This window comes from Venustampulla echinocandica (genome assembly GCF_003357145.1).
Source record: "Venustampulla echinocandica strain BP 5553 chromosome Unknown scaffold_6, whole genome shotgun sequence".
In the NCBI taxonomy this organism is placed as follows: domain Eukaryota; kingdom Fungi; phylum Ascomycota; class Leotiomycetes; order Helotiales; family Pleuroascaceae; genus Venustampulla; species Venustampulla echinocandica.
This window is the reverse complement of record NW_022474211.1, coordinates 1,407,099-1,420,886: the sequence shown is the minus strand read 5'-3', so window position 1 is coordinate 1,420,886 and position 13,788 is coordinate 1,407,099. Positions and strand designations below refer to the sequence as shown.

General features: G+C 46.3%; 6 protein-coding genes across 6 annotated transcripts; 2 read left to right on the top strand and 4 right to left on the bottom strand.

Annotated features, from left to right (window-relative positions):
• Positions 1-150: 150 nt before the first annotated feature.
• On the top strand, positions 151-2,315 carry BP5553_07877 (Vacuolar fusion protein mon-1; the record flags this gene model as incomplete). Its single annotated transcript, XM_032016500.1, has 3 exons — positions 151-898; positions 948-2,004; positions 2,072-2,315. 3 exons carry the CDS (start codon positions 151-153, stop codon positions 2,313-2,315), a joined length of 2,049 nt encoding a protein of 682 aa, XP_031867731.1.
• Positions 2,316-3,311: 996 nt separating this feature from the next.
• Positions 3,312-4,955, bottom strand: BP5553_07876 (uncharacterized protein; the record flags this gene model as incomplete). The annotated part of the gene is made up of 2 exons (XM_032016499.1): positions 3,312-4,806; positions 4,858-4,955. 2 exons carry the CDS (start codon positions 4,953-4,955, stop codon positions 3,312-3,314), a joined length of 1,593 nt encoding a protein of 530 aa, XP_031867730.1.
• Positions 4,956-6,076: 1,121 nt separating this feature from the next.
• Positions 6,077-7,136, bottom strand: BP5553_07875 (Uncharacterized protein; the record flags this gene model as incomplete). The annotated part of the gene is made up of 4 exons (XM_032016498.1): positions 6,077-6,325; positions 6,440-6,916; positions 6,970-6,996; positions 7,056-7,136. 4 exons carry the CDS (start codon positions 7,134-7,136, stop codon positions 6,077-6,079), a joined length of 834 nt encoding a protein of 277 aa, XP_031867729.1.
• A 1,936-nt stretch (positions 7,137-9,072) lies between these two features.
• BP5553_07874 (Uncharacterized protein) lies at positions 9,073-10,603 on the bottom strand (the record flags this gene model as incomplete). Its single annotated transcript, XM_032016497.1, has 3 exons — positions 9,073-10,097; positions 10,208-10,345; positions 10,399-10,603. 3 exons carry the CDS (start codon positions 10,601-10,603, stop codon positions 9,073-9,075), a joined length of 1,368 nt encoding a protein of 455 aa, XP_031867728.1.
• Positions 10,604-11,203: 600 nt separating this feature from the next.
• BP5553_07873 (uncharacterized protein) lies at positions 11,204-11,599 on the top strand (the record flags this gene model as incomplete). The annotated part of the gene is made up of 1 exon (XM_032016496.1): positions 11,204-11,599. One exon carries the CDS (start codon positions 11,204-11,206, stop codon positions 11,597-11,599), a length of 396 nt encoding a protein of 131 aa, XP_031867727.1.
• A 422-nt stretch (positions 11,600-12,021) lies between these two features.
• BP5553_07872 (uncharacterized protein) lies at positions 12,022-13,726 on the bottom strand (the record flags this gene model as incomplete). The annotated part of the gene is made up of 4 exons (XM_032016495.1): positions 12,022-12,753; positions 12,902-13,084; positions 13,144-13,577; positions 13,675-13,726. The coding sequence occupies 4 exons, from the start codon at positions 13,724-13,726 to the stop codon at positions 12,022-12,024; spliced, it is 1,401 nt and encodes a 466-aa protein (XP_031867726.1).
• Between the last annotated feature and the right edge of the window lie 62 nt (positions 13,727-13,788).

Here is a 13,788-nt window from a genome sequence, read left to right as displayed (position 1 = left end):
CCTGCGAGTACTGCTAGAACGAGGGTTCCTGTAGCTTTATTATTATTAGGCATTCGGGGGTATGTAAGGAACCGCTAAGCCCCACAGCGGACCCTGTCGGAACAATGACGCGCTATCAACGTCAACTTTCTATTTCCCTATACGAATTTCATGCGAGGCTCCCAAGTCCAACGTAGCTCACATTCAGATGAACAAACTTATAAAGCAATTTCTACACGGCAACTAGTGAAGGGAGAGTCAGAGGGCGAGAATGAGTCCGTTGGGGCAATGACGTTAGATGGTGAGCACGACGCCTCAGAGGGAGCAGAGTCAGGACACCAACGACAACCGGGCACCTCTGGGGTAAATCCCACGCCAGAGAATGATCTTGAGAGGCAAAATGGTAGTGAGGAAGGACGGCCTCCTCTTCCTCCGCGGCCATCTCTCCTCCAAGGTGCAGACCGTCCAAATACACCCCTCTCCCCGAGCAAACGATCTGCATTACAGTCAAAACCTACGACAGCGGTTTCATCAGTAGATATACAAACTCTCTCATTTCCCGATGGCTCCAGGGGAACCTTTCCAACACCGGCGAGCCGGTCAGTGTCTGAATCAGTACCGGTGCCGGGACTTTCTCCAGGCCAGAGTACGCCAAGTAGGAAGGTCAGCCGCAGTGGGAGCGAATTTGACGATAGCACGAGCGTTATGAGCTATGCCCCAACTTTAAGAGCGAATGGAGATCTTGCAAGTCTACTAAATGAGGGTCTTAATTCGAATAGCCCTGCGTGGCAACTCCTAAGTGCCCAGGCGGATACTGTGAATCCATTTGAGACGGTGAACTACGAAGAGCCCTCGTTGCAGAATTTCGAGCACGAGTTTGATGATATTGAGGTCGTGGATAGTAAGAAAGGCAATGAAGGTAAATTTCCTTCCAGATTATCAAGGACTGGCGCTGATTGCTTCCCTAGAGGAAGTCCTGTGTCAATGGAAATCAAAATTGAAGCATTACTTGATTCTATCCTCAGCTGGAAAGCCCATATACAGCAGGCATGGAGATCAAAATTTAGTCAATGGCTACATTGGGATAATACAAACCATTATCTCCTTTTATCAGGAAGCGGAAGACCCATTAATGGGGTTTACTGCGGGTGGCACGAGATTCGTGGTGATGACTGATGGTCCACTCTACTTTGTGGCGATAAGCAAGCTTGGAGAAAGCGATTCCCAGCTTCGATCCCAATTAGAAGCATTATATATGCAGATTCTTTCAACGTTGACGCTCCCCACCTTGACGCAACTCTTTACAAATCGCCCCAATACGGATCTTCGCAGGCCATTAGAAGGAACGGAGGGCTTATTATCGTCCTTAGCAGACACTTTCACGAAGGGCTCCGCGTCCAGCCTGCTCTCAGCCCTAGAATGCTTAAAAATCAGAAAGTCCCAGAGACACACAATCAACAATACCCTCTTGAGAACACGCACAGACAGACTCCTCTACGGTCTGATAGTTGCAGGAGGAAGGCTTGTTAGTGTTATCAGACCAAAGAGGCACTCACTCCATCCAAGTGATCTACAACTAATTTTCAATATGTTATTCGAAGCCGGAAGTGTGAGGGATGGTGGGGGAGAAAATTGGATACCTTTATGCCTTCCAGGGTTCAACAACAAGGGTTATCTTTACATGTATGTCAGCTTCTTGAGCGCTCTGGATGACACGGAATCCCCAAATGAGCGACCCTCGACTGCTGATGGCCGCCGAGAAGATGAGATTGCCGTACTTCTCATCAGCGCGGACAAAGAAGCCTTTTTTGAGCTCAAGCAGATGCGAGATGATGTTGTCCACCAATTGGACAAGAACGGAAGCATGAACATTATAAAAACCGCTGTACGCCAGGGACGCCCACGCATAACCGACATTGCCCCTGGAACTCAACTGCGACATTTCCTATACAAATCACGTGCCAATGTTCAATTTGCTATGCCATCATTCTCTCCACACTTTAACAGTCTTCTTACGCGGAGAAGGTAGGTCTATACTTTAATTCCAGGTTTTGATATGTCTTCCGTATCTGAGGCTAACAAATAAATCTAGACTAATGAGCCTCTATCATAATTTGCATGCTTCAACGCACGCAAAACACTCTCATGTTAAAGTCCTCCATTGTGTCAGCGAGGACAGCACCTCTCTAGCATGGACATCTCCTGTATTTGAGTTCTACTGTGTCGCCGGCCCGAACTCGTCGCGGGCTGCCCTAGCCCAAGGCGCAAACCAGGTGATCCAATGGGTGAAACGGGAAGAGGAACGGGTGTTCATAATCGGCGGCGCTGTATTCTAGAAAAGAATTTTTAGAAAAGAATAAGAGCCCCTTCTGTTGATCTTTATGGGCTAATAAAAACCACCTCATCCATGCCCGCATTCTCGGACGCGCTACCACAAGTATCAGCGTCGCAAGTGTACAATTCCATCCACACTCTAGTAAACCACCTTAGGCGTTTCAATGAAATCGGAATATTAAGCAGAATTTCTTGCCAGGGATGCATTGTTGCTGTGGACCAGATTTAGGTATTGCTGAACTGAATGTCATGGACTAACACATGGAAAGTTCGAAGGTATATTAGAAGATAGTGCAAGGTCGGTGCCGAGATGGGAGCTGTGGCCATCATGAACCTTTTCTTCTTGTAAAAGGCTGGGTTCAATTGGAAGCACCTATAGACTATTCAAATCAATCGAGCAATTATTTGTAGTGGTACTGTTACTAGAAGAGTGACTACTCCAGTATATGCCAATAGGGCAATGGGTTTCGCTCTTAAGCTTGTCTGTTACTTCGGCTCTCCGGAGGTTGGACTATTATCTAGGACAAGATCCTCCTTGTTCTTGTCTTACTCGCATTAGTTACAAATAGCACTAGACTTTTTTATCATCTCCTATCATTGCAATGTTCTCTATGCACTCTTTTTACGCTATTCTTGACCTTACTCAAAATAAACAAAACAGAACGTAGTACCACTAGTGTTCTTCGAACTCTAGTTCACCTAGCTAATTATAGAGAATTCTAATTACTAGTAAAACAAATAATCATGATTGCTAAAAACCTTTAGATAGAGAATTAGTAGATTCTGCCAGGCTACCTAATACGACTATCTGTTTCGGCTCCTTAAATGCTCGAAGCTCCTAAAATTGCCTCAACTTTTCAACAATCAAGAGAAACTCTTGCCCCCTCAAAGTATTCATCTATTATCTAGAACTCGGCTAGATACCCAAGAGATTTCTGCATGCCGGGATTGTGTCTTGAGCACCAGGAGTACCTAATACGAATGACTGCCTTATGAGACTATTCCAGCCAAGAACTTTTACGCTTTGAATCATACTGAAATTCCATGTTGACCTGCACAACCCAGTGGCGGAATTTGAAAGCGATTTCACCTAACGTCACTGTCACAGAAACAGTCCCAGATAAATGCTTGGTAAAATTAGTGGAGGCACCGTTACGCATGAGTTTGAAAGCGCTGGTATTTTCGTTAAGAAGATCAGAAAAGCCGTTTACCGGAGCAATTTCCTTGTCGATGTAGCTAACCCAAAGGTCTAATTCGTTTCCAAGATCTGAACGGACATATCCACCGAGTGCAATTGCAAAGGGCGGTACCCTGACCGGAGTGAGTACGAGGATAGCGTGGGTACCAGGAATATGTCCATACGACACGAGCTCTAGAGGGGATCGACCGAAGAACATGGCAGATGATGCACACTGGCCCCGAATTTGACAACCTATCGGACTATGAATGATGAATTTCCCACCTAGAAATTCTGTATCGGATTGTTCTGATTTTATCTGGAGACTCCTCATATCTCCAACTGTGCTATCAGGATCAATAAACCCATCCGGCTTAGCGATATTAACAAGGAATGGCAGAGAGAAACGCCCAAAGTAATGAGGGCTCCATGCCCGGAGAGGCAACGCCAGATGATAAACATTATCGCTTTCAATAGTGCAATCAAGAATAGCGAACACCAGGGTTTCTTCGTAGAAGCAATGGTGAGAAAACACCCTTCCGTCAGTGTTCCACAACTCAGAAATGGCTCCACCGGCAGAAAGCAAAGGAAGCTGGATATTAACTCCTCTGTTGTATGCCAATGGTGTGCTTTTGTTATGTTGACGAACATCTGGAAGTATCCTCACCAACCGGCTGTTGGCGAAATCCGCCGGACTTTCAGCAAGAATTCCTTGAAGCCTGGTAACTCTTTGCAATTCAGAAAATTGATATGGATAACGCATTTCCATGGTATAATTAACCTCGACTGGAGTTTGGGGCAAGCCCCATGCGAACAAGGACTGGTCATCAGAAACTTTCATAATCTCCTCTTGGAGTCTAGCAAACGCCCTGGAGCCTTCTCCATAAAGGAGTGGCATGTTGACATCAAATATGCCAAGAAGACAGTATGCGGCATCCTCAATTCGCGTTGTTTCTCGCTTTGCGGCCCAGGACATCTTCTTGGCTACGCAGGTTGACTCCAAGTTACGATATTTGAGTACTTCCTCGTCGATTCCAGTGATTTCAGTGAGCAGCTCGCACAAACTTAGTTTACTCCCAAGGAACTGCCAGCTAGCGGAGTAGAATAGCACGTCCGGTGAAGCAATGAGTTCTTGAAGGGTCCAGCCGCGAGTAAACCAACGGCTAAGAGCAAAGCTAGAAACATTCCTCGACAGATCGGTGTCGCCAGGTACGTCTGAGAGATAGGCGTAACATACCCATGCGTTCTTGTACCAGCTAAACATAGAGTTGATAGCCTCGGATAGCTCTGCAGTGCTGGACTTGTCAATGCAGCACCTGATGCCGTAATGAGCCAGAGGGCCTATAGAGACAGGTATTGAGACTCACGTATCGACCCAAATCCAATCAAGTCCATCCTTGATAGACTGCTCACAACCAAATTTGATCTTTTTGTAACCAAGCTTTAGCCCAGCACCCGGGGCCATGATGTCCTGATATGTAACCTCATCCCCTCCCCAGGTATGCGACAATATCGCATAGCGTGGGACATTTTCTCCAGCTATAAATTCCTTAGGCTGATGAGTTCTTGAGTCTAGAAGCCGCATATTGATTGTCCCGCCGCAGGGTAGTGCCTAACAGAACCGTTTGATTCAGCAAGAGGAGGATGAAGAAAGTAGCTTCTTGTGAAGTTGTGAAGAGGCAAATTGCAAAGGGATGAGCGTCATTGCAAGTAGCAAGGTGCCTAAAGAAAGGAAGCTTAATAGTCTTGCGAATTTCAAGAAAAGGCTGGTAGGGTAAATATTTTTGAAACATCGCTAGCAAGGGTGGGCTCATGGTTAGGTCCTGCAGGATGAAGTATGAAGTACGAGTAATTGGTTGCAAAACCCGGGTGTATAAACGCGCATCGCTGCTATAGGAGCTGATTATAGCGCATTCTTAGGCGAATTTAGTACAAAACTCTTTTCAGTAGAAAATCAGATACCTACAGCTATTACCTATATATATCTCCGCTATCGAGCTTCTATACTATTTCTATATACTAATCTAGAGAGCTTAGATATCTTAATTTTAGTTAGATATTTATACGACTTGAATACTTTAATTCTAGTAAGATATTTATACGATATCAGATTTATATCTAGGTAATAGCTGTCGGGCTTTATATTACTAGCGAAAAGAGTTCTGCACCAAAGTCACCCAAGAATACGCTATAGCTGATATCCTAGCAACTACACGCCCCGGGCTAGCGTAATATAAACAACTACTTCCCTCACAGGCGTCAACCTCTGTAGTATTATGCTCTATGACCGTAGCCACGATAGTGCAGGAGGAAGATCTCCTCGGCGGGTCGTCACAGAATCCAAGGGGCTAGAGGTGTGAGACGTATGGTAATCTGATGCCTTGCTCCTCACAGCCGGACTTTTCCATAATAGGCGGCCATTCTATTCATATCGGTTAGGGGACTTTAGAAACGCCGAGCGATGCCATATAGTGCCACAAGTCACGATACAGAGGTGATTTATCGGGAAATTTCCGAAAACAAAATTATTATCACACCTGAAAAGGATTTTGATCGTCCTAAGTAGCCAGAAGTCCGTCAGTCCGCTTATAGTGATGTCACCTTTATCTTGTTAAGGTTCTTGCTTTCAACAGACCACCCATCTGTCGTCGCCGATGGACCAGTAAAATACTCTGCCGCTGTTACGTTTCCACCCAGTGTCCACTGCAAGAAACGGACAGCTGCGACGCCGAATTTTCCTGCATCGGTCTCCATATACGTTCCTGAGTGCCCAACTGGTAGGTTTCCTTTCCAGGACGGCGTGTCGGTTGGAAGGAGTTTGTAGTCGCGCTCACCCTATAAACGAAGCAAGTCTGTTAGCCAAAATACACAGTACAAGTCGCTAAAGTATTAAAAATGTGAATGAGGGGTTTTCTTTTAGGGATGAGTGTAGAAGCACCACACACTTACATTTGCATAAGCAATATCACTACTTCCGCCCAAGAAGAAGAATATGGGCTTAGTGATTGTAGACGCGATCTGTTTGGAGGCCGCCTCGGTCATCTGGCCAGAGTTGAAAATCCCCAGGGCGCTAATGCGGGCGTCGTCTTTCATATCGTAGGCTTCAAGGCCGCCACAGCTTTGTCCAGCAGCAGCAATCCGAGTTGCGTCCACATTTACATATTTGCCTTTCCCTGCATTCTGAGACACCCAATTAATTGCGTCTGTCATCATCTTGGAGGTGGTTTGCCCAGTTCCTCCAGGATCACCGGATGCGATTATGAAGATGCCGTATGAGGCTATTTCGTTAAGGAGAGACAGGAACATAGTTCCATTTGCTTGGCAGCCGCCCTCCCCCCATACTAAGACTGGCAGTTTTAGGCCATCGGGGATTTGTTTTGGGGCAAAGAGGGTGTGGCCTGTGAGAGTTGAGTCGGTAGAGTAGTTCTACTGAAATCAGAAACCTACCATACTCACTGCAGGTTGTTGGGTAGACGTACTGCTAAGTATGGCCCGCTTCCCCCGTTCTGTAACGCAAGTGTCAGCAAGTGACAAGTTGAAATTGCGTGTGAAATGATAGGCTTACAGATGGACCGCTATTTGAGAAGCCTTGTGCGACAGCAGCTCGGGTAACGAGAGCCGCTGTAATGAGAGCTATCCACTTCATGATGGGTTACCAAGGCGCACGTTAGTTGCTAAAGATCTAACACGATTTAGGGTCACGACACATATAAATAGCAGTGGAGGTTTAAAGAAGGCTATACCGGCAACTTAGAACGGCATATATCAACAGCAGAGTTAAGCAGCCTCAACGGCGGCGGGGAAAACTTTACAACGGCTAAACAAATGGCCCTATGAAAGGAAAATACCAAGAGCTACTTATAACCAGACCTGCAATTGCTAAGAACGGGGTATCCATCCGGTGCGGGGCATAATAACTATTAAATTAATGGCTTGCAAGGTAATCCGCACACTAGCTAGAAGCCACCACAGGAAACTTAAGCACATACATTATAGAGTCATGATCTAAGTGTGCAACAGTGCTTTAAGAATAAACTTGTAATATTAGTAGACAAGTCAAGTGAAGAAAGCAACGGAGTTTATATAATCTTTTTGTAAAGCTACCATAGAGAGTACGAGGGCATAACAGGGCTAGTGAGTTAAGCAGGCAGGAGCACTCGGTGCACTGCTATAAAGAGGAAAAAAGTGAGAAGCGAATAGTTAAATATCCATTTTGTAGAAGCGAAAATGATAAAGAGAGGGGGTTGAGATCCTGCTTTTAAAGCGGGTGGATGATACAGGAAATCAGACAATGTCTAGGGGGACGGAACATAGAGGATGGACGACAGAGGAAAAGTGGACAGAAAGGAGAGGGTGGACGGAATTGATATTAGCCATGTGAGAGAGGAGAAAGTCCAAAAACCTAACCAATCGTTAGAGACGCCGTAGGGAGAGTATGCCGACAGTCCCTGCCGAGTCACAGTGTGCGCAGCATAGGGAACAATGCTGATGCTCGGTGCCAAACGGGAGCACGTATAATGGCATAGGTTGGGGCCATATTTATGACTCCCTCCGAACCTTATTTCTTTCTTATTTTTGAATGTTCGCTTGCGAAGTGCTAGAGGAAGGTGGGCGACTCGTCTTCACAACCTTCCAAATTACGATCAGCAACTATCTAGGTAGGTATATTAACAGAGACGAAGGCATGGAGCCGGGAGCAAAAATTATCATTTACCAACTTAGCTGTAATATTTCCCCACCCATCTTCCATTGATGTTATGATGGTTTCATGTGCCGATTGTAATGCCGGCTCCGGCTAAAGCCCATCAGAAAACCGGTTCTAATATAAACAGAGTTATGACCATGTCTCGCAGGTGCTTTTGTGTAGAATACCTAATCAAACAGTAATCAACTTCTAGATCTCACAAATTGTATCAAAAGCCACGATCCTAGGCGGGGTACTGTTCTCTACTGCATCTGTAGCCCCTTTTCATTTAGATGGGCGTCATATTGGCGCACGCTAGGATGCTCATATATTTCTGACCAGAGATGCTAGTGATCCATATCCAGTTTTCTCAAAATCCCATTATCCCCGGTATGGGGATGGTCTGTATGAGGTAGATTCGACGACGTCTGCGGATATGTTACTGTCCGTGTCAAAACGGACTAGAGTGGCTGAATGCCTATAGGACTAAATGCTTAAAATTAAAATTAGTCATGATTGGTCACTCAGAAGGGCAGAAATATACCTCTTACTTATTTTCAGGCTGCTAGACAGCGTTTTAGGGCTTTGTTGTTACTCTGAACATATTGGGTGGAGGTGGCTCAACGCTCGGGTCGGGTTACCCCTCAAGAGAATATAAAAACAAATCCTCCAGACAGGACACCGAGCAGGAGATTCTTCTCGGATTTGAGGATTATAGTTCAGGTCCATTCCCGGAACCCAGTAATCATTTGTTGCATTGGGGCGAATGGAGTCCAAGTGGAGAATCTGAAAATCCATACTCAATAGATCTTCCCGCTTTCCACAAGTGCAAGAGAACCAAGAGATAGTTGATCAAATTCAAGGCGAGTTTCCAGGATCGTTTCATGAATGCGGACCATTAATCGGAGAACTTCCTGGTACCGCAAACGCCACATATACCAACATCACCAGCGTTAATGTATGCGCTATCCTTGCAAGTGGAACCGCGGCACCGCCACGAATCCGGGATGAAGTCTGGCTTGAGGACGTGAGAGCAGACTGTGCATGTTAGAGTTGTAGGCTCATTCGACACGGAGCATATGGGACATAGTATCTGGGGGTTCTTGGGATCAAATCGAGGTATACTGGGTGGCTCCGAGATATCTTCTCTTGTTGTTAAGGTCGAATTGCGCTTAGGAACACGGCTTGTAGTCGAGTTTGCTGTGTTGGAATTGGGGTGGGTGGTTAAGGAATTTGTTCGTTTCGATGCCTGAGAGACTGATAATGTGGAATGAGCCTGGGGCTGGAGACTAGTTTTAGAAGACGAGGAGCTCGATGGATGGTCCTTTATGTCCTCGAGCTCTCTCATTTCGTTCTTCACATTATTGTCTTCCTCGTTCTCATCTTCGCAAACCTTAACCCAACCCAAAAGGCGCTTCCCGTCGATATCCACAGCATCGTCTGGTTCAGCCTTGATAAGCACATCGTCCTCCATATCGCCTTCTGTCTCGCTATCCGTCACTAATTCTTCCTCCTTGGGCTTAACCTCGAATCTGGCCAATGCAGCAGCAGCACGCAATTCTCTGCCCCTAGCACTACCAGCAACTCGTGGTTTACCCGCCGGCTTCTTGCCCTCAAGTTTGACTTTCGTTTCTTCATCCGCGCCTAGCGTGATACCGTTCGTGCCAAACTTCCTTTTGATTCTGCGTTCCTGTCGCTCCTTGTACGTAATTTTCGGTTTGGCTTTTCGTTTCCTACCACCTCTTGATCTGAAGGTACCTCCACACATATGTTCTGGGAGGACTTCCCCCTCACCAAGGTCTTCCCGAGCAAAAGCTCCATTTTCGAGAAGTACGCCGCGGCCCCAAAGGCCTTCCCCTGTATATCCTTTCGACCATAGCTCTCTCATATGGTTTGAATACTCGTTTCGGACTTTCCAGAATGCTGTAAAGAAAACTACTTGTCAGATTGCCAACTTTAATATACGGTGGTCGGATATTGAGCTACACCATGCCCGCTCCATTCCCACCAACTCAAAACAATCAATAGCTCACCTCCGGAGTGGTTCATTTGCTTGCAGTGTGCGAGCTCATGCATCATAACCATCTGCACAAATTTAAACGGAAGCCAGCGGCCAGTAGAGGGCGATCGCAGAACAAGTTGTATAACTTCGCCATTGTTGAAGTTCCTTCCTACTGAGTAATTAGCCACCGCACAGGGAATTCTACCGCTTCCTTCAGCGTACCCCAGAATTCCCGATTTGGTTCATATTCGTCCAGTGATGCGACTGAGAGGCAGTGTTTATTCGTGATAGGCAGACATTGCGCAGCGATACGCTCAAGGAAATCCTTTGCAGTGCTCTCTGTGGGTCCGGGTAGAGGTTTGATGAAGACGATGTTCTTATTTGGGACAGAACGTTTGTTATTAATCCTAGTAAATCCTAACGGCATATTGGGGATGGAATTATATCCCTTGAGCTAGATCGTCAAGGGATACAAGTATAGCGGGAAAAGGTTGATCGCGGGGCAGGGTACGTTGATGGCGACGTTTGGAGGGCTTCAAGAGGCGCGTCTCTTGAGCCGAAATAAACGCGAAGTCATATGACATGATTACGAATAATGTATAGAGGTACAGTAGTTTGTGCCTTGATATTAAGGTGGAACTAGGTTGCTTGTCTCGCCAGTCTGTCTCCCTTTCAACCATCAACAGGTCTAAATCCAGTCCAATCCATAGCTATCAGCCACAGGCAGTATATATAGCTGTGTACCCACAACCTTACCCCCTTTAGGACCTCAAAACTTGCACTGTATCACTCCGTTCGCTATGTAACGTAGTCGCATGCCTCGAGCAGCAGGCAGAGCAGCCAAGGCATCGCAGTCACCCTCATAACTTCTGTAGGTGCTCGCGTTACACCTGCGCGCTCTTTCCAGTTTTCCTACAGCTAACCGCGTTGGCACTTGCCGAACCCAGTCGCATAACTGAACGTGCACCTATCACACCTATTCACACCACCATATACAATTCGCCATGGCACCATACATGTATTCGATATGCACCGCGACGAGAGTAATCACGGTCGCCAGCAATCCGATTATGCAGTTGGAATGTTGTGGTACGGTCTGATCGAGAGCGTGATCACACAGACAGACGTGTGCGATTTTCGTATGCATTTTCAGTCCAACCTGCGCTTCCGTCTCCCCCGCCAGCACCATGGCACTGCACTCCTTGGCCCTGATGGCCTCGTCGCTACCATACGCGGCGAACTTATGAATGGTGGGAACGACTCCCTTGTCGCCTCCCCCCTCCGCGGCCAGGCCATCTTGGATCACCCAAACTACCAGGCATGGATTTCCTCCCTCCTTTATCGTGATGGTGAACGTTACAGCCTATTTTATGGCGCATTCTTGGGCGACTTTGGTGCAAAACTCTTTTCGCCAGTATTATAAGGCCCAACGGCTATTACCTAGATATAAATCTGATATCGTGTAAATATCTTACTAAAATTGAGGTATTCAAGCTATATGAATATCTCACTAGAGTTAAGGTATTCAAGTCGTATAAATATCTAGCTGAAATTAAGATATCTACACTATCTAGATTAGTATATAGAAATAGTATAGAAGCTCGATATCGGAGATATATAGGCAATAGCCTAATATTTCTAGCGAAAAGAGTTTTGCACCAAAATCGCCCAAGAATGTACCATACTATTTCCCTATTGAAATCGCCCGTTCAGGGGATATATATTCGATGAGAAGATCATTGGAAACGCAGCACCATCTAATTTAGGGCTAGGACATACATTAACAGTTGATGGCTGAACAAGATATCATGAGAATATGAAGCAAGCTTATAAACCAAAAATATTTTAATCAATCGAGTCGTCCCTGAGCGTAAACAGCTCCTTGAGAACCTCGTCCGTCCTGCTTCTGATTGCATCATGGTACATGGTATTCGAAATCACTTGTCTACAATTTTTGACCAGCTTTACAGTCTCCTGCGCAAGCCCAAAATCCACGTACATATCGTCAATGAACGTCGCTGCGTAAAGAGTCGTAGAATTCCGGGCCAATTGCCACTCGTCATAGAGGTCGGGCCAGTCAGTGTATTTAGCTATCATATCCGCGACCGGAGCGAGCTTTTCGAGCTCGGGGAATGCATCGAATAGGAAGGGGTATATCATCTCGCCGGAGAAGAACAGTGGCGCTTCTCGAACGCTAGATGCGGATTGGGGGGAACCAGCAAGCCATTGAAACTCCCTATAGCTTCTTCCGACTCTTTCTGCCGACCAATTTGAAGCAACACCCTGGCAATAAATAGCTTCATGTAATATTGCATAGAGGACATTATCGTCAAAGCTGAGGGCACTTTCGAGTGCTGAGAGCGAAGGGCGGCTTATGAATTGGAATTGGGAGAGGTCTAACTTGCACCGTAGTATCAAGTCATGCACAGTGTCGAGGCCACCGTGTACTCCAAAATTTCTGCCCAGTGTTAATAGTCCTCTGACTGTTAGAACACCACCTGATGGAAGCGGAACGCCGCCTTTGCTTTTGATATGGAAACAAAGACCTTGAACTGCTTCAATGTCTTCAGGATATTTCTGTTTGGTATAAGTTTAGCGTCATTTTTGGGGGGATCGCAAGGCAGCATAAGCCAACAGACGTTAAAACGTTACCAGGGCATATTAATGCAGGCACCTATGAGATTCGACAGGCGGTTGAAGATGCTTGTGAAATAGATAGACGTACGGAGTAGTAAGCCTTATTACGCTCTATGACCTTCTGGTAGGTCGCCTTATATACCTGATCGGGCGTCCGACCAACTGGTGCTAGCCCACCTGATGTGAACGCTTCTCGAAGTCCGTGGGGAAAGAAAGAGAGATAAGTAAGTACGCAAAAGCCTCCAAAGCTTTGACCGAAGATAGACCATTGCTAATAGCGTGGCGGTAAGCAATTATTCAATGAAATAGGCATCCCCTTCGGGGACATACTTTCAACTCAGACGGATAATCGGAAGTAAGTGTCTTCCGCACTGCCTCGCAGTCCTTGACGATACTATCCGCCCGGAACAGTTTCAGATAGTCCGCCTGTCTATGCGCATCTCCCTGCAAAGCAAGAGTTGCAGCTGAGATCGGACTGCTCAGACCTGTACCTCGCTGATCAAGGTAGAGCATCTGATAACCTCGATCAAGAACGATATTGGTCATTGAAACATTTTGCGGAGCTGAGCATCCAAAGCCTGGCCCTCCTTGCAGATAAACAAACCATGGCTTCTGGGATTTCTTGCGGCGCTCCTCCTCTGAGGGGACAGCGGCTGGTTTTTCATGCCTGGAGACTGCGCGACCGAAAATTTGAAGGCTTCCCCTTGCAGGATTGGCATAGTCTTTGGGGACTTCGAAAAGCAGCTCCGAGACTCTGAATTTACCTTTCTTATCGTTAGTTATTAATTGATGTTGTCTCGAGATTGGGACGAATGCGATTTTAAAAGATATGAGGCAGGAAGCCTATGGCGACAGCCTTACCTGGGATCAAATGAGTCTTCGTCTCCAAAAGCCTTGCGGCAAAGATTTCCATTTCGAATAAAGATAGTGCGACCTCCGGTTCGCGATAAAAATGATGCTAGCTAGAAAGTATGG